At 38.9% G+C, this 25614-nt stretch overlaps 1 protein-coding gene across 2 annotated transcripts in view; it reads right to left on the bottom strand.

Annotated features, from left to right (window-relative positions):
• Positions 1–25614, bottom strand: part of LDAH (lipid droplet associated hydrolase) — a 114880-nt gene that overhangs the window by 3401 nt on the left and 85865 nt on the right. For both annotated transcript variants that reach the window (XM_027641044.1, XM_027641043.1), the window contains exon 6: positions 12544–12626. In XM_027641044.1, coding sequence (XP_027496845.1) covers positions 12544–12626 — 83 coding nt within the window. The remainder of the gene's footprint in view (positions 1–12543; positions 12627–25614) is intronic.

The raw sequence follows: 25614 nt of genomic DNA on the forward strand, positions 1-25614 counted from the left end.
AAACCAGAGATCTACTGAGGGAAGCCTGGCTGCCTTAAGAAATTTCTTATTATGGATCAAAACATGTAGTTGTCCATGGAGTCCACCCCTAACCAGCCCAGCTGCTGTTTTTCCTAAGCTGTTAGCTCCTTTCTGTGCTAGCTTTCTAACTATTTAACCAAAAGCAATGACCAGGGACATCTTCACCTCTATCAGGTTGCTCAAAGCCCCATGCAACCTGACCCTGACTGTTTCCAGGGATGGGGCATCCTCAACTTCTCTGGGCAACCTGTGCCAGTGTCTCACCACCCTCATTGTAAAAAACTTCTTCCCTGTGTCTAGTCTGAATTGATCCTCTTCCAGTTTAAAATGATTGCCCCTTGTTCTATCACAACAGGCCCTGCTAAAGTTTGTCCTCCTTTTTCTTACAGCCCCCCTTTAGGTACTGGAAGGTGCTCTAAGGTTTCTTTTCCAGGCTGAAAACCCCAGCTTTTTGTCCTGTCTTTGTGAAATGTTGCCTGTGTGGAGTGAAGGCACCTCCCAGAGATTGATGGGCAACTTTAGTTTGGGTCCTAATGTGGAACTAAAATTCTGCCAAAGTCCATTGTGTTTTCATCTTGCCCAAATAATAACCTTGGTGGATGACATACATGAAGCAGGGGCTACAGGGTCCACCTAAATGCAAAAGTCATAAATTCCAGGCAAATATCATATTCAGTGAAGTGTCTTTTCTCTCTGTTAGAAACACTAAATGTCACATTTTCCCAAGTCACCACTTCCCCCCATTTTCATGTCAACTTTGCATGCTATAGCTATGTTTTTCAATTTCTATAAAATATCTGAGGGGAAAGTGGTTGTCTGGGAGAGAGTAAAAAACTATGGATTTAAGACTATACAAGAACAAGATTAATGACAAGCAGTCCTCATATTAAAATGTTTGAATGCAGGTACCAGAAGGATGCTGATTGCTCAACACATCACACACACAGCTTGGCCCAATTCCATTACTCTCATTTGTTTCATATTTCATTTCTGTACTTCAGTGAAAAATTGAGCATTACTAACATAAATCAGAGGACAAGAAGTTTTCCTTTCATCACAAAAATCTTCAATTTCATAATTTTTGTATGTGGAATACAAATAAAGGGACCCACCGGGGTAGAGGCAGGCTAAGAGCCCAGACTGCATTTCACAAAATATTACAGGTTTTTGTCTAACTTACTTTTCTCTTGTTGAAGTTTATCCAAATCTTGTACATTACTGACTATGGGCTGTATCCAAAACATCTCAGTTGCACAGACACCAACCCAAGTTAAACTTCTACGTATCCCATGTTAGCAAACATTATTGGTTTCCTTTGTCACTCACTAATTGCTGGAAACAAGGTGTGTCATTTGCTTTAGCAGAAAATTTCTTTTGATCTTGCCTTTGATTCATCCATCACAGGATGTCACACTAGCAAAAGCTCTTCAAAAAAGCCAATGTAAAATGGCCAGCTGCTTTCAGGCCTTTTGGAAGCCAACCATCTGACTGAATTACATTTAACCCTGGGCTCTGTTACCAACAGATACAAAAATAAAGATTGTGAAACGAAGGGAAAAAAAGCAATGGAGCAACTCCAGTTTGAGTAGTCCTTGAATTCATTAGGTTTTTTGAAAGGCCAGTTGCAGAGTCTATTACATAATGATCATTAACAAAAAGATGAAAAGCTATTTACAGTTACAAAGGTGGATAAAATACTTGGCTTAGTCTGCATGGACTGTGAAACGGGCTGTTCTCCAGGTAAGGTTGTAAACTTGAGAACTCACAGATTTGGAAATGCCTAAATAGAAGATTTATGTGCATTCTTAGCTTGCCTCTGGTATATTTGCATTACAGTTTAATCTTTCACTGCATGATCCAAAGGATCCTTGACTCATTCAATCCACTGACAGGATGATGTTCAGCTGATGAGCTGCTATTTGATAGTATTTTTCGTTTTAAATTCTGTGTGTGGTCTGAGGATTTATTTACTACATATTTCATGGTTTACAGACAGAATTTATTTTCTTTATGCTCTGCATTCCTCTGGCACACATCACTACAGGATCTGCATGCTCACATTTATTAATTTAGTTTTGCAACACCTTAGTGGCCATTTTTATCTCCATTTTGCAGGTGAGGAGCACAGAAATTAATGTAAAACTACACATATTAATTTGAAAGCATGTAGTGTAGTCTGAAACACCTCAAGCTGGTTTTCCAGTGTGTGCAGCATTACACAGAATTGACTATACTCAAAGGACAGCATTCCTGGACTGCACTTGCAGGTGCTCTGAAACACTGTCTATCTGTCTGCAACACACATTTCAAGGTCTTAAATGAGATACTCAGAAAAGTGAGAACAAACTGTGGCCATCTATGAAAAATATTAATGACTTCACCAAGAGCCCATTCTTGGATGTGAAATTTACATGCCTTTACCATGAAGTTATTCCCTTTCATTTCATACAATTCCCTCTTTTTTTTCAACAGGCATTTTACCCCTTCCACCACAGATAAGGCAGAAGTTCTTAATCCTGTGTTCTTCATTACACAGCTCCTTTGGTTAATGAAAGAGGAAAAAGGAAAATGAAAGCAGCTCTGAAAGGATACAGAGAAGGCATCTGAAATGAGACTGGTGCTCCCTAACTGTGAAACGCTTGGTAATGCAATGTCAACTGGTTTTAGCAAAGCTTGTGTACACAGACTACCAGGCTTCGAGGAGGTAAACCAAAACCCAGGCGTTTTACATGTGGCACCTACATGTCTTGTCAACAGTGTCAGCACCTCTAGATTTGCTGCTTTAGGCCTCTGTCCCTTAAGGTCATGGTGTAATTAAAAGAAATAGCACTGTCACTTTCTGGCCAGAGGAACATGGGACACTTTCCTGCTGGGTGTCACACTGGAGGTGTCCAGCACAGAAATCAGTGATCTAGTTTGAATATGTAATGTGTTTTTGAAGCAAATGCCAAGATTGTCCAGATTTACAGTACTGTGGTTCACACTGTGGAGGGTCTCAGAGTGTATGAACTCCTTTCAATTGAAAAATGCTCTGCAGGATCAAACTTAATGAGCTCAAGTCAGCAGTGGACATTCAGTCCATGGGACCAGACAACTGTTGGGTAAAGTAATAATGCTCTGAGACGCCTACACTGGGAACACCAGGTCATCACTAGTTACTATTTATCTCTACAGTTCTCTTCTATTGTGCTGTTCCTATTCTTAAGGCAAACATTGCCAATGGCACTTGATGAGAACAGAAGCAATAAGATTTTGGAAATTTAGGTTCCATTACCAGCAAAAAAGGGTAGAATATTTACCAACTACTGGCCTTGCTGTCCAGTCATTTGTCCACTCTCTCCAAATATGACTTCTTTTGTCTTGTCCTTTTCTGGTCTCAAGACTGCTCTAAACCCCCTTTGGCTCATTATTTCAGGTCTATCTTCCTTACCTCATCATTTCTGGTTTCTACTCTGCTTTTTCTTCTAGTCCCACATACTTGCCATGCAAAGTCCAAATTTTAGTCTTCTGGTTTCTCCATCCCATTCTGAGTCTGAATTCTAACCCTGGCTGCTTTTTATAGAACCTCTATTCCCAGTGCTGCTCCTCAAACATCTCTAAGACTATCAGTTATTCCTAGTGTCAGGTTCAGTTCAGCATAAAAACATCTAAATACAGTACAGAGTCAGAAAGATGGGCTCAATAAAGGCATCAGTGCTTAGAAAGCTATTCAGCTGACAGAGCAAGTGTTTATTTTAAGGTGAGTGAAGCTGCACCTCAGGTTCCACTAAGAACTCAATTGCCAAAGTGTGGGGACCTACTGCCGTGTGAGATGCTCTAGATATCTGAGGCACCTGCATGAGACTGGCAGGTACGGCAGGTTAATTTATAAGAGACTCACAACTTTCTGGCAAAACAGCTGGAGGCCAGGTGGGGATATTTCACAGTGCCCAAAACTGAACCAGAGGTCTACATTTAAGGACCAAATTCCACCTTGATTTCTTCAATGGATTTCTGTTGACTCTACTGGGGTCACCTGCATCTCTAATGCCTGCTGCACCTTTAGATTCCTACAAGTGTACTCATAAAGCACAGTTCAGGTGCCCATACATAAATATCTAGCCATGTTAGTTAACACATGGACTCCTTCTCCAAGCCAGGAATTGTTAACACGAGAAAACAATGCATTTTCCCCTGAGCCTTATTTGTATATATTGTAGAATCCTTTCCACTGAAATAAAAACAGTCAAGGTAGGACAGACACTTGTGTCATATATGCAACTAAAGTTTGGGTATGTTATGACCAACTAAGTAAGAACAGTTTTAAAACAGGAGACCTGGGGGTCATGATTTGATGTTACAGTTATTTTGTCTGTTCATTTCATGTGCAGATGTTGGTGTGCAGGCATTGTCTGTGTGCCTATGCCTGCACATCCAAAACTTTAATGTGTTTCTTAACTGCCAACAGAATTCAGAATTGTTTTTAAAATGCTTCCTTATTAATGGTTTATGCAAAAGAGCAGGACTGCAATCAAGGTTCAAATTTTCAGTGATCCAGATGTTGGCCTATGAAACCTGACAGCTACTTGACTGCCATTTGTGGAGTTGAGGGTCTCCCTTTGAATGACAAAATGTGTCTGCTCTTTGTCAGATAGAGACATGAAATATACAGACTTTAGAATATCACCAACTTTCCTAATATATTAAGACAGAATAATTTCAGACATATTTAAACAAAACTTTCCAGAATCTAAATCTTCTCATCTCCATTTTCACATCAGGAGCTTTGCTATTGCAGCAGGCAGGCAGGTATAATTAATGAACCATGTGTAACCAGAGGCACATGGGATCTCTATCAATTGTAGGGAACACTGGCATGCGCTTTATGGTTTGCATGAATCTATAAAGTGCATATTTTCCTGTGGACGGTGCATGGCTGTAAAGACATTCTGAGTCAGCACAACCAATGCACCAGCCATGGAAAGCTGCTGCCAGTCTAAGCATTCAGAAATGGTGAGTCAGGCCCCCAAAATAATGAGACTAGCTTAAAAATAAACAGATTTGCAAAACAATAAATAAAAGGTTCTTTCTATTTTCTTACGGGCTTAAACTTTTCAATATTTGCATTTTTTTTAACTTTTCTGCCATGAGGGCAAGAGGATTATTTTTATTCTTTTGCAATATTGAATGCTGAGACTTCCAGGTATTCCTGACTCAGAAGGGAAATGGCAGCTTCCACTGGACATGAGAAAGACTTTATGATTCCTGATGTAATATCCTGCTTGCTGTGAGTGACTGAAACATGTCCTCTTTCAGGATCTGATGAGAGCAGAGTAAAGGGGATGTGGGCTGTCTTTGCTGGTTATTTCAATACCATGTTTGAAATAGTTATGCAATTTCTAAATTTCAAATAGTTTTAAAATAACAGTAGTATTGTTGCAAGTTGATTTCCATTAAATGGTTCAGAGGTATGTTCAGCCTTAGCTTCTTAAAAAACACGTCTGAGTAGGGTTCAGCCTCGTACCCTGTAATATGGTGTGTGTACTCTGACACTGCACAATGATGGCAGCTGCTAAGTAAACATCAGAAGAATCTGAGATTTGTATCAACAGGATGTTTACATTTTAAAGAGTTTCTAAGAAAATAATAAAGATTTCCTGCAGTTGACTCCATTGGCACTTGTTATAGTATGTATGACAATTCACAAAAGTATAAATTACAGAGAGATTTCTTTTATGCCTCTTCTGTAACTGTCATAGAGCAGCACTGAAAAAGAAATCAAAAAAGTTAAAAAATATTGAGTTTCTTCTATCTCTCTGGAATTCGTTACATGTTATAAAAACTTTAGGATCTTATTACATGGCCAGGCACCACTCCAGCTGATGGCAAAGAGCGAAGGTCTGATCTCTGTGGATATAAACGAGCAGCACGGGTGCAATAGCGGGACTGCACCAGTGTCCTTGCTGAAATCCTTGTCTCTGATACACTGACATTTTATCAGCATTACTCCCACATGCATTCACTGGTTGCCACAGCAGTTTCTCTCTGGGTGACATCTATCAACAGTAACCAGCAAATAGATTCATTTGTTCTTGGATGAAAACTAGTTTAAAAGGCATTAGCCCAGAATTAGTTTCAATCAGGGTTTATAGAAAATGACCTAGCTTCTCTGGAATTATGAAAGTGTCTCCACCTTATCCTGCTAAAAGAATAGGATAAACGCCATGGGAACACACTGGTTTGGGACACGCTTTTTTTTTTTTTTTTAATTTGCTTTAGTTGTACTTTGGCTTTACTAATGGGAATTCAAAGAGCTGGCATTGCCCTAGGAAGCCCTAAATGCTTTGGGATCTGGCTCTTCAAGACACCGTCTCCCTCCCCTCACTATCCTGGTTTAGATCAGCCAGTTTGATGGCAAGGTCTTAGAACTTGCTTCTCAGCTTGTTTTACCAGAACTGGTTTTTCGTAACTTTCCAAGGGCTGTGCAAAACCAAACATTTTCAGTTGGACTGTTTTGAGAAGAGGCAGTTGACAATCTGGGGTACACAATGCTCTTTTTAAACACTGCCCTGTAGGGCTTGCAGTAAAGGTGTAATGGGTAGTCCAAGTATTTGTGGTGATTTTATTTAACATAAGGATGGTGGTCAGTTTTGTTAAACCAACAGAAATAAAAAACAAAACTCCCTTTTCCATCTAGAAATGGGGTGGAGAAACATTTTGCTATTGGAGAAATTAAGATGCAAACCTTGCGACATGGCCTGATGCAGTGGGTACTTCGCATATGATTTAAGGTGTGTTACTCCTCTCCCCGGTGTCAGGCATGGTGTCCTACATACTGTTTTCTTGCCTTTGTCAGTGTTGAAACTTGGTAAATTGACAAAGGGAAAAGGGTTTCTCTTTAACTCTGTTGCAGTTTGTTAGCAATGCTACCAGCTGCTCTGCACGTAGAACCATGAGATCATGTGAGGCCACTTTTATTTCCACTTTCTCACAGATAATGATGGGTCAAACTCAATGTAAAGTAAAACTGTGCTTTTAAAAAGGGATGCACAGGATTTATCAACAAATCAGGGTGATTAACTTATTTATATTATCTATGTCACTTTAAAGACTTAAAAGCATTTCGAGGGTATATATTTAGATGTGTCAGGGACATGAATATTTCAGAAGTCAAGTCTGTATAAATACCAAAATAAAAACAAACAGACCTGAAACCACCATTTAAGCAATACTATTACTGGGCTAGATTCTTCCAACCATATTTACTGCAAACAGTATTTCCCTCTGAGTATTAGCCCGACACCATCTACATTCAGTGGGACTTTATCTAAGGTGAATCAGTCAGATCTCTCTTGCAACAGCAGGATCAGCATCTGACTGTCAAGGGCAATGCTGTGCATTGCTGTGCACAGCAGAAGGTAAGTATGGTGCAGTAAATATTCTACTTTTAAATATTCTACAGAAGGCTGGGGAAATATTGCTGTCAGTGCTTACTGTGTGCAGCACACACCTTATACTCACCTCAAAAATGTCATTGCTTCTTTACTAGAACACCACACAGCATGAACGATGGTAACAGGAGATCAGTTACAGAACAAGTGAAATATCACAGGTAAGTACACTGTGGTATACTGGACTTTTAAACGCTCACTGGGATTCTCTTCCATCAAGGAGAGAAGCTGACAGTCTCTGATTAGGCATTCTGGGCACTTCAAGGAGAAGGCTGTTCTTGTGGTTAAATGACAGGGGCACCAAAATCCCCAAGCATATGTGCAGCTTCCCTGGCTTCAACTCTGCACCTCCAGGGAGCGCAAACCAAACTGGATGTGAGACCAGACATAAAAAGGGGTGTTCTTGGCTTGAGAGAGCACTTAGTACCTATTCAGAAAGAGCGTTTGGAAAGTTTTTCACAAATGTAGGCAAGCACCTCACTCAGGCTGTGGGCAGGCAAAGTATTTGTAGTATTCTTTTAAGCACATATCTTCAGATCATGCTCCTCTCACTGGGAATAATTACTAACCCCCCGTGGATGTCTACAGAGACTCAAACAAAAACACTGTTGACCAAAAACTGGGCAACATCAAAACAGCTGCCTCAGCGGTCAAAATAGTTCTTGGTTGCTCAGTTTTAAAAAATTTCTCTAACAAAGACAATTTTTCAAAATAAAAACCTAGCTCTTCTCTGTGGAAAGGAAAAAATTCTTCAGCTTTTATTCTAAAACTCTGCATGCCACTGTTTAGTTGATAATCTTGGAGAAGACATTTTCTTTGGAATTACTGGTGTGATATAAACTTGCATGACTTCAAATTCTAAATACATCATTGAAATAAGCATGAAATAGTAAACATGTATTTCGTTCATTTAATTTTTACAAAACTGAATTTCTTCCCCATCTAACCATCTATATATGGGTGGTTATAAGCCACTCACTATACAGATTTCCACAAACTTAGTGAAAATAGGTTAACGTGTCCATAAACTTCCAGTTTATACATTTCTTCTGAGATAAAAGGTTTTCTTTTTTGATCTTTGTATCTCTCTTTCAGATATTTCCTGTCTTTTTCCTTATGTAATCAATGTAACTTGTACACCAAACCACTGGTAAAACTAAACTCAAGGAGCATATAAACCTTTTTTGGTTTAAAATGCTAACCAAAAGAATCATGATTTTCAGTTGGAGGAGATGGTTTATTGTCTTAAGAAATTATGATCCACTGCAGAAAATTCACTGATTCAAGAATTCCTGAAGCCTGTGGAAGTTCTTCTATTGATTTAGTTGGACTTTGGAGCAGATTCTACACTTCAAAATAGGACTACTGTGTATTACATATGGAGTAATGGACCAGATATATCTCAATAAATATAAACTCTGAGGGGTGATTTTTTAGTGACTTTCCTCTGTAAGCACCCTAGTTTTACCCTTTTGTGCAATATCTTCCTGATTTATAGAAGGATTTACTTATTATAACAGGTTTATAAGCTTATTTGACAGAAAATAGAGAAATGAATGGGGCATGATGCAGACAATAACAAGTTAAGTGCTGTAGAGAGCCTCTATATGAAAATATTGTCCATTCCAGGCATGCTAGTGAATGCCCAACATATCCATTTTCCTGTTCCTTTAAAGTTGTTTTTTTTTTTTTAATTCTATTTGTAAGAGCTCCATGATGCTCAGTGCTGATCCATCTTTTAAGAACACAAAATTACACCCACTTCCTTTTGTGCAGGAATTAGAATAAACTTCCTCTAGTTCAGTAGTATCTTTGCCTCCAGTTTCTGTTAGGAAAGGGAGCTGGTGTTATTACAGTGAAAGAACATAGCTCAGCTGCCTTAGACACGATCTAAAAGCTAATAATTAACCACCAAAGCAAATCTTATGTCAGTATTCCCTACCTTATTTGTTTGGATTTTGTGGTTTATCACAACCCCCATGTCACTGAAATATGAAGCTCAAATTCCTGTACATTCACATACTGCTTGATCCAGACAAGTAGTTTTACAGACAATATTTTAAAGGCTCTATCATATATTACTTTGTTAGAAGACAGGTCTCCATCCTCCTCCTACAGTTCCACTGCTATTTAATGTGCACAACTTCTGACTTTAGAAGATTATAAGTGAAAAAACTCACTTCATTATCCAAACAATATTCCAGCTCCCATTCTTTCAACATAAATCCAAGCAATTAGCATTGTTAGACTAAGAATCTGGAGTCTGGTGATAAAATTTCTCCTAGTCCCTAACTAGTAACAATTATAGTTAAACCTGGTATGGAAAGATTGGAATAATTTTGTGTCTCTTCTTCCTCCTTCTTCAGATCACAGAATGCAAACAAGATCCAGAAATAACTGTTCTATTCCACAGCAGCTGGCAAAGTCAGGTGTTAAGATTGGCTTTTACCATATGATCACAGTGACTACTAAACAGTATAAATTTTTTTGAAGTAACAGCTTGCCAGTTCTATAGCAACTTGGACTATAGTTCCTGTTTTCATAAACTTCCAACCTTTATAAGTTAAGCCCATTTTTATTGTCAATACTCTTCAAGTTTAACGTGATGCCAATTCAAAATTTTTCCCTTAATTCTTACATTCCCAGAAATTACTAGGAGATGAAAAAGAGAAGCATTTTTAGACCTACTTTTTCTTCAGTTTGCCAACTCTTATAAGCGCGCTTCAGCTTTTTGTTTTCTTGAGTATGTTTGCCACTTTAAAAGTATGAGGACATAGAAGAATCAATAAAAGAAAGTTAACACAGGTTTAAAACAGTTCCAGCCTGCCAAGGCCATGCTTAGCTTGACAGAGTCAACAAAAGCACAGATGGAGCAGACTTGGACACCTGCAAACTCTTACTGTTGGCTATGGGCCTTTATTCAGCACACAAAATCAGTATTTTTTGTAATGTGAGGCATCTGATAGACTACCTGAAGTCACTGGAGCTGCAGCTGATTGTCACCACCACCACCATCCCCACCCAATGAAACTTTTATGCTTAACTTCAAGCACAACAATCACAAGTGTGCTTGTGATTTAACATTTTCATGAGCACCTGAAGTCCTGCTTCTGCACACTCTGCTTTTGCATCCTGGCTAGCAGGGTGACCTGCAGTCTCACCCTCAGCTTCAGGGCACTAATAACCCTACCAGCCTCGCCTGGCACCTGACCCACAATCCCTGCCTACGGCTCCAGGGTCTCCAGCTCTGTCCTTCACCTTTGGTCTCTGTCTCTCAGGCTACACTGTAGAGTATCTGCCTCCAGCCCTCGCCCTGAGTCATAGATTGACACTGGATCCACCTTATACAGTTTGCTGCCTGGATGGCTCCCACCTTGCACCTTGCCTTACCTCATGTCTTTGGCAGTCCCTCCTGGGTGGACTTTGGACCCATGTTGTAGCCTTGTCTCCACTCCTGTCTCTGGCCCCGTACCCTTTTGATCCTGACTGGATTCTCTGAAGAGACACTGGACCTGGTTCATTATTTTCCCTTGTCTGGGACAGTCGAAGGACCCTGTTTCTGTACTCTCCTCAGGTGCTGTGGGACTGGATCGTGCTTGGTGAGGGAGGGCACTGCCTGTGTGGGGTCACCCGTGGCTCCCCTTCCCTCAAGGGAACAGGCAGACCCTCCAGCTCCCTGGTACTCAGTAAAATCAACCACTTTCCTTAAATTCACTGGGCTTTGGATCAAGCCATGAAGAGTTTTGTTTAAGACAGTGGGAATATTTGCAGTCTCCAAGATCAGCCTCTCAGTCTTTTCACAGAGATTCTCCATTCACTCAAAGGAGAACTTTGAGTGTTCTGCAGCAAAAATGTGAAAGCCTAGGCACACCAGGTGCAGTGTAGGGATCCTTGTTCATGTGTGCTATTTCAAGTCCTCTAAAATATGAACATACCTTTCAAAGTGCAGAGAAGGCAAATGGGATAAACAAAAAAAAAAATATATCTATTTTTAGCCAAAAAAAGAAAGACTGATTTATGAAATGAACTTTGTACCATATCTACTTAAAAGGCACAAAGTAATTTTACAGAAGACCTCTGTCCCAGAAAATTCCATTCTCTGACGAAAATCTCTGCCAGTGCAAAGTGGTGGAATCATTCTTCCAGTAAAAAGGCAGGGATGATACAAAAAAATGGAGGGAAGGAAGGGGACACAGTAGAATAATATGTTATACTGATTATCTACTCACACAGAGGCTACCCCAATAGAAGTTTATTAAATGTGACAGTTTTCTGGCTCATGAGCCATCTGGAATTGTCTGACCATGGCCAGACTATTAAATTATCTCAGCCTCCAAAACAGGGTGACCACACCAGAACTCCAATTAGGAACAGTTTCTGGCCTGTGCCAACCCCTGAACCATGCCTGGGAAGTGCCTGGGAAAATACTGTCAGTCCAGACAAAAACTTTACAAAATCTCTTTCAACAATAAATTGATACAGACAAGAAAGTTCAGTGCAGGAGACAGGTCCCTGAAATTAATTAATTTACCTGTAGAGCAGTAGCTCCAGCCTCTGAGGAATTCCTCTTACTCTGCAGTTCAATGGCTGAAACTGTGGAGCCATAATTTTGCTGACTCCACTCTATTATCTTTTGACGCCATGGAAAAGTTGAGCCTGCAGAACCCTGTGGTATTAACTGACACCCCACAACAGAGATGTTCTTCTTGACCTGTTCAGCAGCAAAGTCAAGGGATTTGGTCCATCAGCCTGCACTCATTTCCTGGCTGGCCATCTGCCTGTCTGATCAGAACCCAGGCCTCACTGGGAACCACATCTCAGGCTCAACCAGAACACAGGCTGTTTGTCCTCCACAAAGGCAAACATACCAGATGGTTTGGAACACCTGATAGTGGTGAAGGCTACAATTACAAAGGTGTGGATCAAGACATTTTAAGGACCAGTGACCCCTTCTCCAAATTATATGGAATGACACTCCCCAAAAGGCAGAATCAAGCCTCCAGAAATTCTGGCTTTGCACAAATATAACTGGATGTATCATCTCCTCATGCCTGTGGGCTTCCTGTGAAAACTCTGAGGCTTAAATAGTTACCTTCTTTAAATTTTGTTTTATGGTTGTACTGTCTCTCTCCACCACCTTCATCATTTCTTGGCTTGCCATGTACAAGATGTTGGCTGTAGAAAAAGAAACATGCAATAGTGTAAGTATACAGCAAATCTTTTAGGAAAACCAAGATGGGCCCAACCCTGAAAAAAGGCAGAGCAACCAGAGCAGTCACTGTTTCTACAATCCCATGGAAAAGAATCCCACTGACAGAAAGAGCAGAATTATTTCACCTAACCAAGTGAGTAAAAAGCCATACAGACTAAATTAAGTCACCTCTTATTAATTAATTCCATAATTAATGGAAAGGGAGACATCTTTGGAATATAACTCTACCCTTACAGACTTATGAATCAGCCAATGGTGATGACTCTCTCTCTCTCCTAACCAGAGAAGGATCTCTGATGACTAGCTTTCCCTACATGCTTCTAGAAAGGTAAAGGTAAGCATGATAAATCACCCATGAAGTATACAAAAGTGGGCTTTTAAATACAAAGCATACAATAAAAGGCATTACTAATCAACAGATGATTAAATTATTGACATCCCAACATGCAAGTCATTCAAATATTCAACATAACATATAATAAAAACAATGGCAACTACAAATATCATTGGAAACTGCAGTCCTGCATAATATTGAGGTACCTACCGAGGTAAGACTGGACACCAAATGTCTAAGTCTTACCTTTCTGGAATGTGAAGTATTAAAAATGGCTCAGTGCAATTTATTGTGAGTTGGTCTGCAAGATACTGTCTCAGAGACATAAATAATTAAGTGTAACATTTGGACACCTAATTCATTTTATGAAGTGTTGAGTTCTGGTATGTCTCAGGTATATTAGACAGCAATAGGAACTTAGCACCTCTGAAAAGTGGATTGGTTTGTCTGGATGCCTGAATATTCAGAAATTTAAACATTTTGACACAGAAGGATCACACTGTGTCCACCTTGCCTGGCTTCTGTTGCAACAGAACCTGCAGAACCTGAATGTACACTGCAAGAGCTGGCTTTGAACAAGCACTGTTAGATTATGAGTTCTGCTGTAGAACAAACCTCATGTATTCAACTGCAGAACCCAGAGTTGCTACATGACCATCAGTGTTGCACCTCCAAAGGGTGTTTTAATGAGGGCTATCCATTTCTGACCTCAGTGCTGTACTGAAAAAATGTGAAGCTAGCCAAAGAATTAGCACTTCATTTACCCTTTTTTTCTGCTCAGTGAGCTTACAGGGCTAATAAGATAGCCAAGCCTCTCCTGACCTCACAATATGAAGCCTCTGTGCTTGTGGATCACAGAGACACAACCTGTATGTGAAATGAAAATGAATTACAATAATCTTCTTTCTCAGCAGTTTGCAAAACCAGTGGTAGACCCTGAGTGGCTAAATTACCTTAAAGCATTTCGATTTCCAGGTCCTAGAATGACTGAAAGTATTTTAAAACACTAAATCCTGTCTTGAAATACAGGAGAAAATGGAAAGACTGACTGTTTTTAAAATCTGAAGCAATGGAGTTTTGTGCACAAGTAGTTAATGACAGTGCTGGATCTGATGCTGCTTTGAGACAGGGGTAATACATTCTCACACTGTGAGATAGGGGAGGAAATGGTAATCACACAGGTCTTTGGTCACGACCAAAACATGGAGTTGGCTGAATTCCAGCACTACTCTAAGGAAGCAGAATGCCACTGGAGAGATGAGTGATGGCGCTGGAGATCGAATGTTAAAAGACAAAGCCAGTGCTCTAAAGTAAAAAAAAAATTCCTAGAAAGTAGTATCTACTTCTGAGCCAGCCAAAGAAGATGCAATTCAGTTCTATACCTGCAGAGCTCTGTCTTCTTCAATTAAACACTGAACACAGCTAATTCAAGTTCTTCCTTTCCTAGGCAAGATGAAAGGGATACAGATGTGACATCACATAGAGAATCCAGAAAATTTACTGGTCCTATCCTACTCTGCTGTGCAAAGGGGTCTCTGTGCAGTTTTATGTCTAGCAACCTGATCATCTAATCCCTTGGTGGAGCTGGCAAAAGACTGTGCATCTACAGCATTGTTGAGTTCATACCCTGATTGGTGGTTGTCTTCTTAATTCAGTCCCAAACACTGGTGCATTATACACACATTTTAGAATGCACCTTCAAAAAATGTCTAGGAAAACCTTAATTGAGAGATATGAAAGGCAACTGGCACAAGTCCACAGGAGAGTCACTAAGCTGGTCAAAGGGTTGGAGCACTTCTATGAAGACAGGCTGAGAGAGCTGAGACTGTTCAGCCTGGAGAAGAGAAGGATTCAGGGAGACCTTACAGCACCTTTCAGTACCTAAAGGGGCTACAAGAAAACTGGAGAGGGACTTTTCTAAAGCGCCTGGAGGGATAGGACACAGGGGAATGGCCTTAGGCTGAAAGAGGGCAGGTTTGTACTAGATATAAGGAAGTAAGTAATTCTTTACTGTGAAGGTGGTGAGGCCCTGGCACAGGTTGTACAGAGATGCCCAATCCCTGGAAGTGTTCCAGGCCAAGTTGGATGGGGCTTTGAGCAACTTGGTCTAGTGGAAGGTGTCCCTTCTCATGGCAGGGAGGCTGGAACTGGATGATCTTTAAGATCCCTTCCAGTCCAAACCACTCTGTAATTCTACAAGGAAGTCCACAGGTATTTAACTAATTTCATATTGATTCCTGTTTCTAATGTGATAAACATGATTTTAGTGCTCAAAAGTCCTACTTATAACAGAATCTGTCTGATCAAAAGCCCTGCTCTGTATCAGAAGGCAGGACATGGAGAGCAGCCCTTTCTACCTGAGATGCTGATCCTTCAGGTGCATGTGGCTATGGATTTACAAGATTTCACAAAGCACTAAGTGCACAAGCCTGGATTTCGCAATAGGACTTGCACCAAAGTCCTTATATGGGGATTTTAGTATGTCAAGTTTTCTACTTTCCAGTCCAGAATAAGGTTGTTGTTAGTAGGTCACTATTTTTTACTGTACCTGCAGTCAGAAATTCTGCATTATCTTGCAGCACCAACAGTGGATGGTTGGCAGGGATGAAAATATTGGTGGTCATCAGTGAAGAACCTGACACATACCAGTTCATTCAACACCACTGGGATTCTGCAGGCAGCTCTCACTCCCAGTTCAGTCATACAGTGGGAATAGTAAGTACTCTCCTGATCCCTTTCTCCCATCTTACTGGTTCCTCTGTCCTATCTCCTGTTCTTGGTGGGGTTTGCTCATATTTCCACGGTGCTTGTGCTTTTTTTCAGTAAACAATAAGAAATGAAGTGGAATTCACACACTTAGTAAACTTAGATTAGTCATAGAGATCCTAATAGTAAACGAAGAGGACAGCAAAGGCAATAAGGGCAGTACTTTGAAGGCTTGGGTACCGTGCAAGAAAGGGAACCAGGAAGACAGGATTAAGCTAAACTGGATGAATGGGAAGGTTCAAGAGTCTATTTCAACCAAAAAAAAAAAATCCTTCAAATTTTGGAAACATGATCCTATGGAAACCAATAAACAGGAACTTAAACTTCAGCAGGCGTTAAGTAAGAGGAAATTGCAAAGAGCAAAAGTAGGTTTCCAAGAACAAACATTAAAAGATTTAAAAATAAACAATAAAATATTCCTTAGGTATATCAGAAACAAGAGCCCTACAACAGAATTTGTACAGCTAAAGAAGATAATTATGCTGTTTGGAAGGTAAATTACTTTCCTCTATGGCACCCAACTTTCTTATTCGATACATTCAGGAGATTTCTGATCTCTATATTTTTTCTGGCAATAACAATTTCTATTTGAGTAGTGAGGTATCAAGAAGCAGCATCAGTGGAGAATATAGAACATATCAGGTATATTTAGGAGTATTAAGAACCTTAAATAGAGAATTACTGAGTTGGTAACTATCTTGCTATGCAAGAATCACCCTGTCCTGTGGCTTGGGGAGTAGAAAATACTGTCCTGTCTAATTGCTACTGATTTTATAAAGGAAAATAACATTTTAATGATCTATAAGTTCTTCAGTAAGCACAACCAGATGACAAAAATTACAGGTCATCTAAAAGCTCTCTCTTACACATCACACAACAAACTTTGGCTGGAACTAAACAGCTGTAAAATGAAAGGTTGCAATGTGTTAAGAAGGAGTCTGGAAGCAAAGAAAAAGAAAAAAGATTAGGATTAGATTAGATAATCTGTTTTTTATAACAGCAAAGAATAAGGTCTAGATTCATCACAATTTTACCCCCCCCAATTTATAATAATAAAAGATAAATAAATAATAATAAAATAATAACATTTAAATTTTCATTTTAAAATATCTAATAATTATTGAATACACCTGGCAAACTGATCATTTTTGTGATGGATTAAATCACCTCTCAAGAAAACTCTCTTTTTAGTGATAAGACCTTTAGACTTAAACTTAAGTGCCTAAAAATGCAGGTGGAATAAATCCTGGCTTAAAATTCTAGTCCAGCTTCATAATTAAATAATTGGTAACTTTTTTCTTAATGATCTTGTCAATGGATAAGTGGTTTATTGACAGCATTTGCACAGGACACAATACTAGTCAGTTTGTGAGGAACCAGCAGGGAGAATGTGAGACACCCCAAGAGGAGAGAGAAAAAAATCAATGCACTAGTAAAAGAAATTTAAATTATAGAAAAAGTAAGCAAGATACAGGCAGAAAAAAAAAATCAGAGCATTTTTTTCCATTACAAGCTTAATGTAAAGAATGGAATCAGAAACCAGAGATCCTTAAGATGACTGTTGTTCACTGTCCACATTAATTTAATATTCAAATCAAAGCATTTATTATATTCATATATAGTAGAAGGAGAATTCTGCAGTACCAGTATAGAAATCACACAACATGCCCACACCTGAAGAGGTGTATATGCTGTGTGCTGAGAGTCACAACCTCTGCAGGACACTGCAAAACTGAGAATGGTGGTGAAAACAATCAAAGAAGTACAATTAAAGATGTGTCATTGTCATCATGTTTGTGATACTTCAGGATGCACTGGTTTTCCCTCTCTTACAGCACAATATATTTAAATACAAAACAATAAAAGGAAGTACTTTTTAATGTCATATGCAATTAACTATGAACCTTGCTGCCACAGGAAACTGCTGCACATATGTACTCGATGCATTCACATTAAGCATGTTGCCCTGAGCTCCTCTAATTGTAAATGCAGTTACTATAATTAATGTTAGGACCTCTTCATATGTATGAAAATCATGTCTCACTTTACAGCATGACAGGTTAACCCATATCAACTTGTGAGCAATGATATTCCCAGGACTTTTTCCTGCAGAACTATTGCTTAACCTGTAATTTACCATTCTTGTACGTAATTTATGTACAGAACAACTTGTCCCTTTAAGGAATGACAGCATTCTCCTCTCCTTGCCCCCCAAAAACTTCTCTCAGCTTGTGAAGGTCACTTTGATCCTGTTCCTCTCCAGCATATCTGCAGCACCTTCTAGCACAGTGCCATCTGTAACCTCCGCAAACACATGCTGTGTTCCACCCGTCACATCCCTAACACAGCTACTGAATACTAAAGAACTGAAGATAAAACTGTTACAAAACCCTTCTAGCTACATCTTTCAAGTTTCAAAAATCCTCCTGAATCCCATTTTCCACAGTCACACATCTGTCTAGTAGTTGTTGCAGGTATGTCATACTTCCCAAACTTTGTTATAAGAACATAATAGGGAGACACTGTAAAAATCTTTATTAAGGTCAAAATAGCCTAAATCCACTGCTTCCCTCTAATCCCACATTATACTGTAAGAAGTTTAATGTCTATGGAAAGCTATATTGAAAGAGATACCATTATAAAGCAGGAACAGTAACCTTCTCTCTTGCTGCTGTGGAATGCCAATCTGGGCTTCTTCAGAAAAGCTATTTTTCTCAAAAGCTAAGTCACAAGTTCAGGGAGAAATCTCTCTGCTATTTCCTAATGCTATACCCTGCTAACCTTGGCATTTTTTGAATATTTAGTTCTTTCCTTTTCAAAAAAACTTGTTCTGTTTCCCTATTTCATGAATACCAAGCTGCTTTTTCTAAGGAAATAACTCAGAAGAATTTACTTACTCTTTCTGTGCACAATTAGAAAGTCATCTCAAAGGCTCTCAGGGACTGTTACTTTGAGCTTTTCATCAGCTCTGAAAATCGGGCTGTGAACTGGGTACAACCAGAAGCTAAGACTTAGATAATTAATGACCTCTAAGATCTTTCCCTAGGCTTTGTCCTGTGAGATCACCTCCTCAGTGCTTGCTACCTGGTGTTACAATCTCTGGAAAGATTTCCAACGCATGCCAATGCCTGGTTAGCTGAAAATCTCTAAAGATTCTGAGAATCATTATCAAGAGTCCTGGAAAAAATATTTATTAGGTGTTGTTGTCATCATGATTTCAAGTAGAATATAAAATGCAACCTAGAGTCCATGTGCTGAACTTCCTGAGTAATGAAGTTGTCTCACCTAAATCTGCAGAACTAGTCACTGCACAAAATAAAGCACATCCAGAAATCTGCAGGACCCTGGCTCAAAATGCAAACATTGGGAATGCAAACAATAGGCTGTATAGAAGCTGTATTACAATTGTGACCTCAGTGTCTACATTGACTTAGGGTGAGATGTAGCTTTAATCTGTTTGGCATTCACCAGTGTAGCTCACTACTCATTGCAGAGAGAAATATCTGGGGTTTAGTAAAGGCAGAAGGAGACTGAAATTAGTATTCTGAAAAATCATTACATGTGAAAGATAAGACTGTGGGATGAAGGGTCAGGAGGCCTGGAATTTTTCTGAACTATCACTGAAATCCTCCGAGACTCTGTGTAAATTACAAAATCTCTGTCTCAGTTTCCTCATTTTAAAAACATGCTTCAGGCTGTTTTGTCAAAAAAGTGTGTTTTGTAGACTGTAAGTACCTGTAAGTATCTAAAATCTAGACATGACTCTGTGAGAATACTGTGCTTGTTGAATTTAAAATTCTTCTCTGAACTGGCTTAGTGAAGCCCACACAAAATGCTTGGAGGACACAATACTGCGCACACACCACCTTATATGATGTGCTGCCTCTTTCCTTTCAGCAGGAATGCTTGAAGTGATAGTGTTAAATATTTGAAGGATCAGAACTGTCCTGTAGTTTGAAACAGGTGTGTCTTCCATCAGTCCCTAAGTGGGAATTGGTTCAACTGAAATGAGTTGCTCCTGCCATAGGTTGCATGAGCTTTATAAAAAGTTGTGCACTTGGTACAGCTTCCTACTGAAACCAAGTCAGTTCTACCTGTTTGCCAAAGGAGGGACTTTACCACTGATAAATCATGACAACATTCAGTGTCTGAAGAACTCCACCACAGCACAGTTATAATGGGATGTGTGAATGAGATGAACACCACATACTTTAGGTAACTTGGATGTTCAGACCCTAAAATGAGAAAGGAGTTCTCATGGACATGAATGTGAGTCAGAGACCCACGGTGGCTTGAAAGCACTTTACTTAGCAAGGACAGTTTGCAATATCAAGGCTGGAGCTGAATCCTAAATCCTGCCTCACCGAGATTTGAATTATGAAGCCATCTCTATCCACTGAAGGTATATAAAATGCAGTTATCTCCTGAAAAGACTGTGGAAGAAAGGAACAAAGTTTATTTTTTTTTCTCATCCTTTGCTTGTAATGCAAAAGCCCAGTACATCTGTGCACTCAATTCCCATCTAGGAAACAGGCTCCTAAAGATCTGGTCTTGAACCAGCCTAGAATTTCTAGGAAAGGAACACACAGAAGCTCTTCAGCTTTCCCTGTAAACATATATTCACTTATTCAATTTGTTTATCTGGTTTAAGAACAAAGACCACTGAAATTGGCTTTAGACTGTTAATTTTCATGGTGTAAATCCATTTCTTCAAATCTGTATTTATGCATATGCTGGACTGATGCATTATGAGTCAGCCTGGGTCAGGGGGATAATCCAAAGTACAGAAAATGAAGCTTATAACACGAATCTTTGCAGTGTCATGGCCTTTGTAACTATTCCTTCATGTGGGTTTTTCACACAACAACTAGGAAAGGAAAAGCATTTCTCAAAAAACAAGGGAACAAAAAAAAGTGGTTGCAAACCTACAGAAACTGGTCAACGTACCTCGTGACAGCTGTAGAACCCCAAAGTGTTTTTTTTACGTCCTATTCCATCTCAAGTTTTGCTGATACCCTTTGTAATTCATAACCAGGTCATCAGAGTTTAATAACAAAAAAATCTATAGTTAATTATATAAGTATCATAAACAATTAGGCCTTAGAGCTTAAAAGTGAAATCTAAGTTTAAAAAGACAAATACTATGCTTATTGTGCTTTAAACATATAAATATCTTCATAAAATATCGTAACTTTTTATATGCAGATCTTTTACATACAGGTTACCTTGAATATGGAAGCCCCTTATTTATTCCCAGGTCAGGCTTATGAAATTTACTGCCAACTTAACTTCTCCCCATGATCCTGGCAATGACCTTTTTCCTGCCCCGGTAGGATCATTCCCTCTCCATGGATTAAAGGTGATTAAGGATCAGTGTCAGTTTAGTCTCATATATTTGCTAAGCAGAGACGACAACTGTGCCAAAATGTGTTAGATTTATTTGTGGGGGTTTTGTGATAGAGGAACCCCAATTGGGCTCAAATCAAGGATCCAGAAAAGAAAAGACTGCTTTATATCATTGGTAGCTCTTTAACCCAAAGTGTCACAGCAAGGACTTAATATCCTTCAGCTAAATTATTAGTTTTCACAAACAATAATGACTAAAATCAATCAAGCTTTTCAGTGCTTAGGGTTATTTAACCACCAATTCAAGCAGCCAGTTGTTAGATGAATACCTGTATCTATTGAGCTGAACTTCAAACACAGTGATACAGCCACAATGCAGCCAAGCAAATAATGTGTGAAATAGAAAATTTCCTGATTTTGAAGAAATACATATCTAGCATTATTATTATTATTATTTTTCTAAAGATTTTAGAACTATATTCTAAACCAAAATGTTGTCATTTTATTCTATGGACATCAACAGATCTATGCTGAAACTTGGAAAGCTGTGCAGATTTCAGGGAAGAAACATATTTATAACTCGGGACAGATAAACTTTATACTTGATTCTTGATGCAATACAGAGGTTTCCTGTACTTAGACTTAAATATGTGTTTTTCCTCAAGTCTTTAAATTTCTTGCTTGATTATTGAATATCCAAAGATGATTTGTTTTCTTATTTTCAAGAAAAAGATTAGCTTAGGGCTAGATTAATTGTAAACTCACACTAAAAACTGAGGAATCACATTATGTTGTCTGTGGAAAGCCAAAATGAGTTGAAATTTTGTCTGTATGTAATGAAATCTTGAAAAAAATTTCTTAGATATGGTGCACATATCTGTAAAATATAAAAGAAAGCTATGTATTTCTGACTTAACCTTGATAAACTTTGAGAGATATACATGCCCTTGATCAATTTGAAAATCAGCTCTGTGTTGTGGTACCATGACTGAAGCTCATTCTGTGTGAGTTTGCTCTGTAGTCTATATCTTAATTACATAAAAATGATACTATCTTCTTTGCTGGCCTAAGGAGATAAAGTTACTGTGATAGAAAGAATAGACAGAAAGAGATGCCATACTAATGAAACAAGAGACAATAACAAGGGAAAAAAAAAACCTTTTAAACTTCATTGGCTAATGAATTTCAGGAAATCATCAGAATAGTTCTTTTTCCAACAAAAATGAGTGGTTGTAAAGATAGCCACAATCTAGACACTTTAATGGATGCACACGCACATTCTTTAATAGCTTGTTCACCAGACTAAAATAAACATAAGGCTACAAAGGGTTACCCGAACTCACTTCATTTCCCCACTGCTGTTGGCTTCAGATTATGTTGACTCTGTCAACAAGATTGTGGCTGTAGGTGTAAATTTATTGAGTCCCACGCATCAAAATATTGTTCTATCTTGTAAGTTAGTAGGAGCTATGCTCTGGAATGGGTACAGGGAGAAACACAAAGCCAAATTTTTACTTCAAGGTCCAGATAATACAGTTTCAGCAGCATCAGCCTTGGAAGAACATACTATAAGAGTTACTAGAGTGAACAAATTCAGAGGAAAAGAAGACCACCACGGCCCTGACTTCATCATGTTTCCCAAATGTAAGGCTGTTGCTGCTACTCATACCAACCAACCCCCTGGGCAGACGAATACAGGGTGGAGAGACTTCTTAGCTGTTTGACAAAGGTCACACGTACTAAGGTATTGTCCTTTTTTCCAAGAAATGAATAAACTTTCTTTAGCTAAAACTGGAAGGGGTTTGTAAGAGAGCAGTGATCCCCTGGTGACTGTGGTGCAGGCTGTGGGCATTCTCTGTACTTCTCTAGGGTATTCTGAGACCCTGCAGCGGGGCAAGTTTTATCACCCCTCCTGGCCACTCTCAGCCATCTGCTTCTTCTGGCTCCCTTGATTCTCTTCCCCACCTGTAGAGAACCTCTGCTTTAGATACCTTTTTTTTTAAATTCTTATGTATTCCATCAGCTTCATTTTTACAGGTTTAATGTTACTTAGTTAATTCATCTATTTTTCAAACAACATTTTCCATCTGGTCTCCGTCCTCCCCTGTGTTTGAGGCTTTTAATAAAACACAGCTCACTATGATTAAAAAATAAAAATCTGAAATGCAACCAGGCCCGGAAGAGATCCCTTTAGCATTTAAAATCTTTTGCAAATAATTTGTAACACAGAGGAATATTAAGACGTAGAACTAATCACAACTTGTAAAAGGAATTTCATTTTACACCACATAGGATACAGCCCATGATAGTAAGGGCCTCTCAGGGTCAAGAAATTAGCAAGTGCAGACAAAGACACTGGAAGTCAAGAAACATTTAAAATTCTCTTAACAAACTACAACTCCAATTTAGAGCTACACAGCACTGTAAAGACCTCAGGTCTTTAAACCTTTACCTCTAAGAACCATGTCTTTTTACTAACTGGCAGACTTTTCTATTGCAGTGTTTTTGCCTATTTCTTGGAAGCATTTTGTTCTGACTATTGTTGGAAATGAGAGATTGGACAAGATTGACTTTGGATCTCATTTCCAGATATTAGCTCCTGTGTGAGTCAATAGTATTTTTCAGTATGATAATGATCACATTCATCCACTTTTGAAGTAATTTTTCAGCAATATTTGCCAGCATCTCTAAGAAAATAACCTGCTCGATTAGGACTGTATTATCAGAGTCACAAGTTCTACTAGACTCAGGTAAAAAAACCTGACGAGTGGCTACAACTTGCTTATTTATTCCACACTTCTTACATAAAAGTCTGAGCATGGGATTCACCTGATTAAATGTGGCAATCTAAAGCTTAATTCTTCTTCCTTCACAATCAGTAGAAAGTACACAGTTCATCTCATCCTAAAGTATTGACCTAGACAGATGAGATAACTGTTACCTATATATTTCTCCACTGACTATGACAGGATTTTAAGGGGATTAGTGAATGAATAGAGCTCTATGCTGTAAACATGTTAAGTATTTCTGTTCTAGCACAGGTGTTACCCTTTTGTGAAAATACACAGCCAATATGCCTTCCATCTTCAAATTCTTTGTATCAAACTGCCACATACTCTCTGCCAATTCTCTGCTTTATTCAATACATTCTAAGAACTAGCTGAACAGTCTGTATGTTGCTGGATTCCTTCCTCTACAAGCATCAAGTACACTACATACTGCACTTTGGATAGCTCAGAATTTTTGATGAACCTAATATTCAACAGGTCTCCCTGCTCTTCTTTCCCAAGCTTGTTATGTCCCTTCATATTCATATACATATTCCGTTTTTTCTCATTTCTTTCACCTGTGTCTGTTAAGACAATTAACTTACAATTGTGATGATTTTTAAAGGCTTGTAACAGAACTTTATTTTCCATACTTTTGAAATTTATATTATCTGCACATCACCTACCTCATCTACCGTCTTCCTGCCAGTAGTTCCTTGGTCTCTAATGAATTTCTTTCTTTACTTTTAGACCCTTCATGAGTGCAAATCTGGCCACAGTGATATAGAGGACTTTTTTATCTGTCCCCTTAAACTCATCGTCAAGCCTTCTTTACTAAATGTTTCAATGTTAATAACTTTTTCATGGTTAAGGAAGCCAAAGCTCCCATGACATTGGTCTTGATTGAAAGTGCTCCAACTTCGGTACCCTTGTGCATACTTGCAAATATTCTTTTGAGGAACCTAAAACAGTGGTTTTAACAGCCATGTCTTATGTTCTGTGAAAAACAAGCAGCCTCATTACCCTGTCATTAGTTTCTCACTCTCTCTATTTCCATACATCTTTCTTTCCTGTGTTGACACTGCAGCTTCCCAGGACAGTTCTGATGCTCTGCCTTAAAAAACTATAATTTACTGTCAAATTTTTCACAGAACTCATCTGCTTTTTCACCATTTGCCATTTAATTGCTATTACTGCTATTACTTTAGACTCTTGCTTGTGTTGGCTAAGGACCGCAGTAGAGACTGGGGACACATTTTGTCAGGTACCAGCAGTACCGCACACAGAAAAGCCTGAAGTGATCCTTTCTTCTGTCACACAAGGGTATCCCACAGAACCTCCACAAATTCTTAGTCTCCTTCTTCCAGAACACTTCACTTATGCCTCCCTTAGTAAATCCTGGCAGCAGGGTAATTTCACAATAACCTGTTATTACAAAATGCTTGAGAAGTATTTTAAAATATGCAAAACAAAATTGTCAACTCTAAATTCCCATTCCTGGCCTCCGTAAAGGTAAACTGGACAATATAAAATTTAAATTAATTATTTGCTGGTAATTGCAGCCAAAGGGAAGAGTCCTAACTAAGTGACAGATTGGATTTTTTTGCCTCTAAGAATGAGTTATGCTGTGTGAGAGTGCTAAAGGTCCCAGTCAGGAGTTGGCTTCAGAGGCTATTCAGGCCACCAGAAAAAACATAATTTCTATTCCACTGATTTTACAGTTTATTTCTAAATCCA

This window comes from Corapipo altera, unplaced genomic scaffold (assembly GCF_003945725.1).
Source record: "Corapipo altera isolate COAL_440 unplaced genomic scaffold, ASM394572v1 46, whole genome shotgun sequence".
NCBI classification, from domain to species: Eukaryota; Metazoa; Chordata; class Aves; order Passeriformes; family Pipridae; genus Corapipo; species Corapipo altera.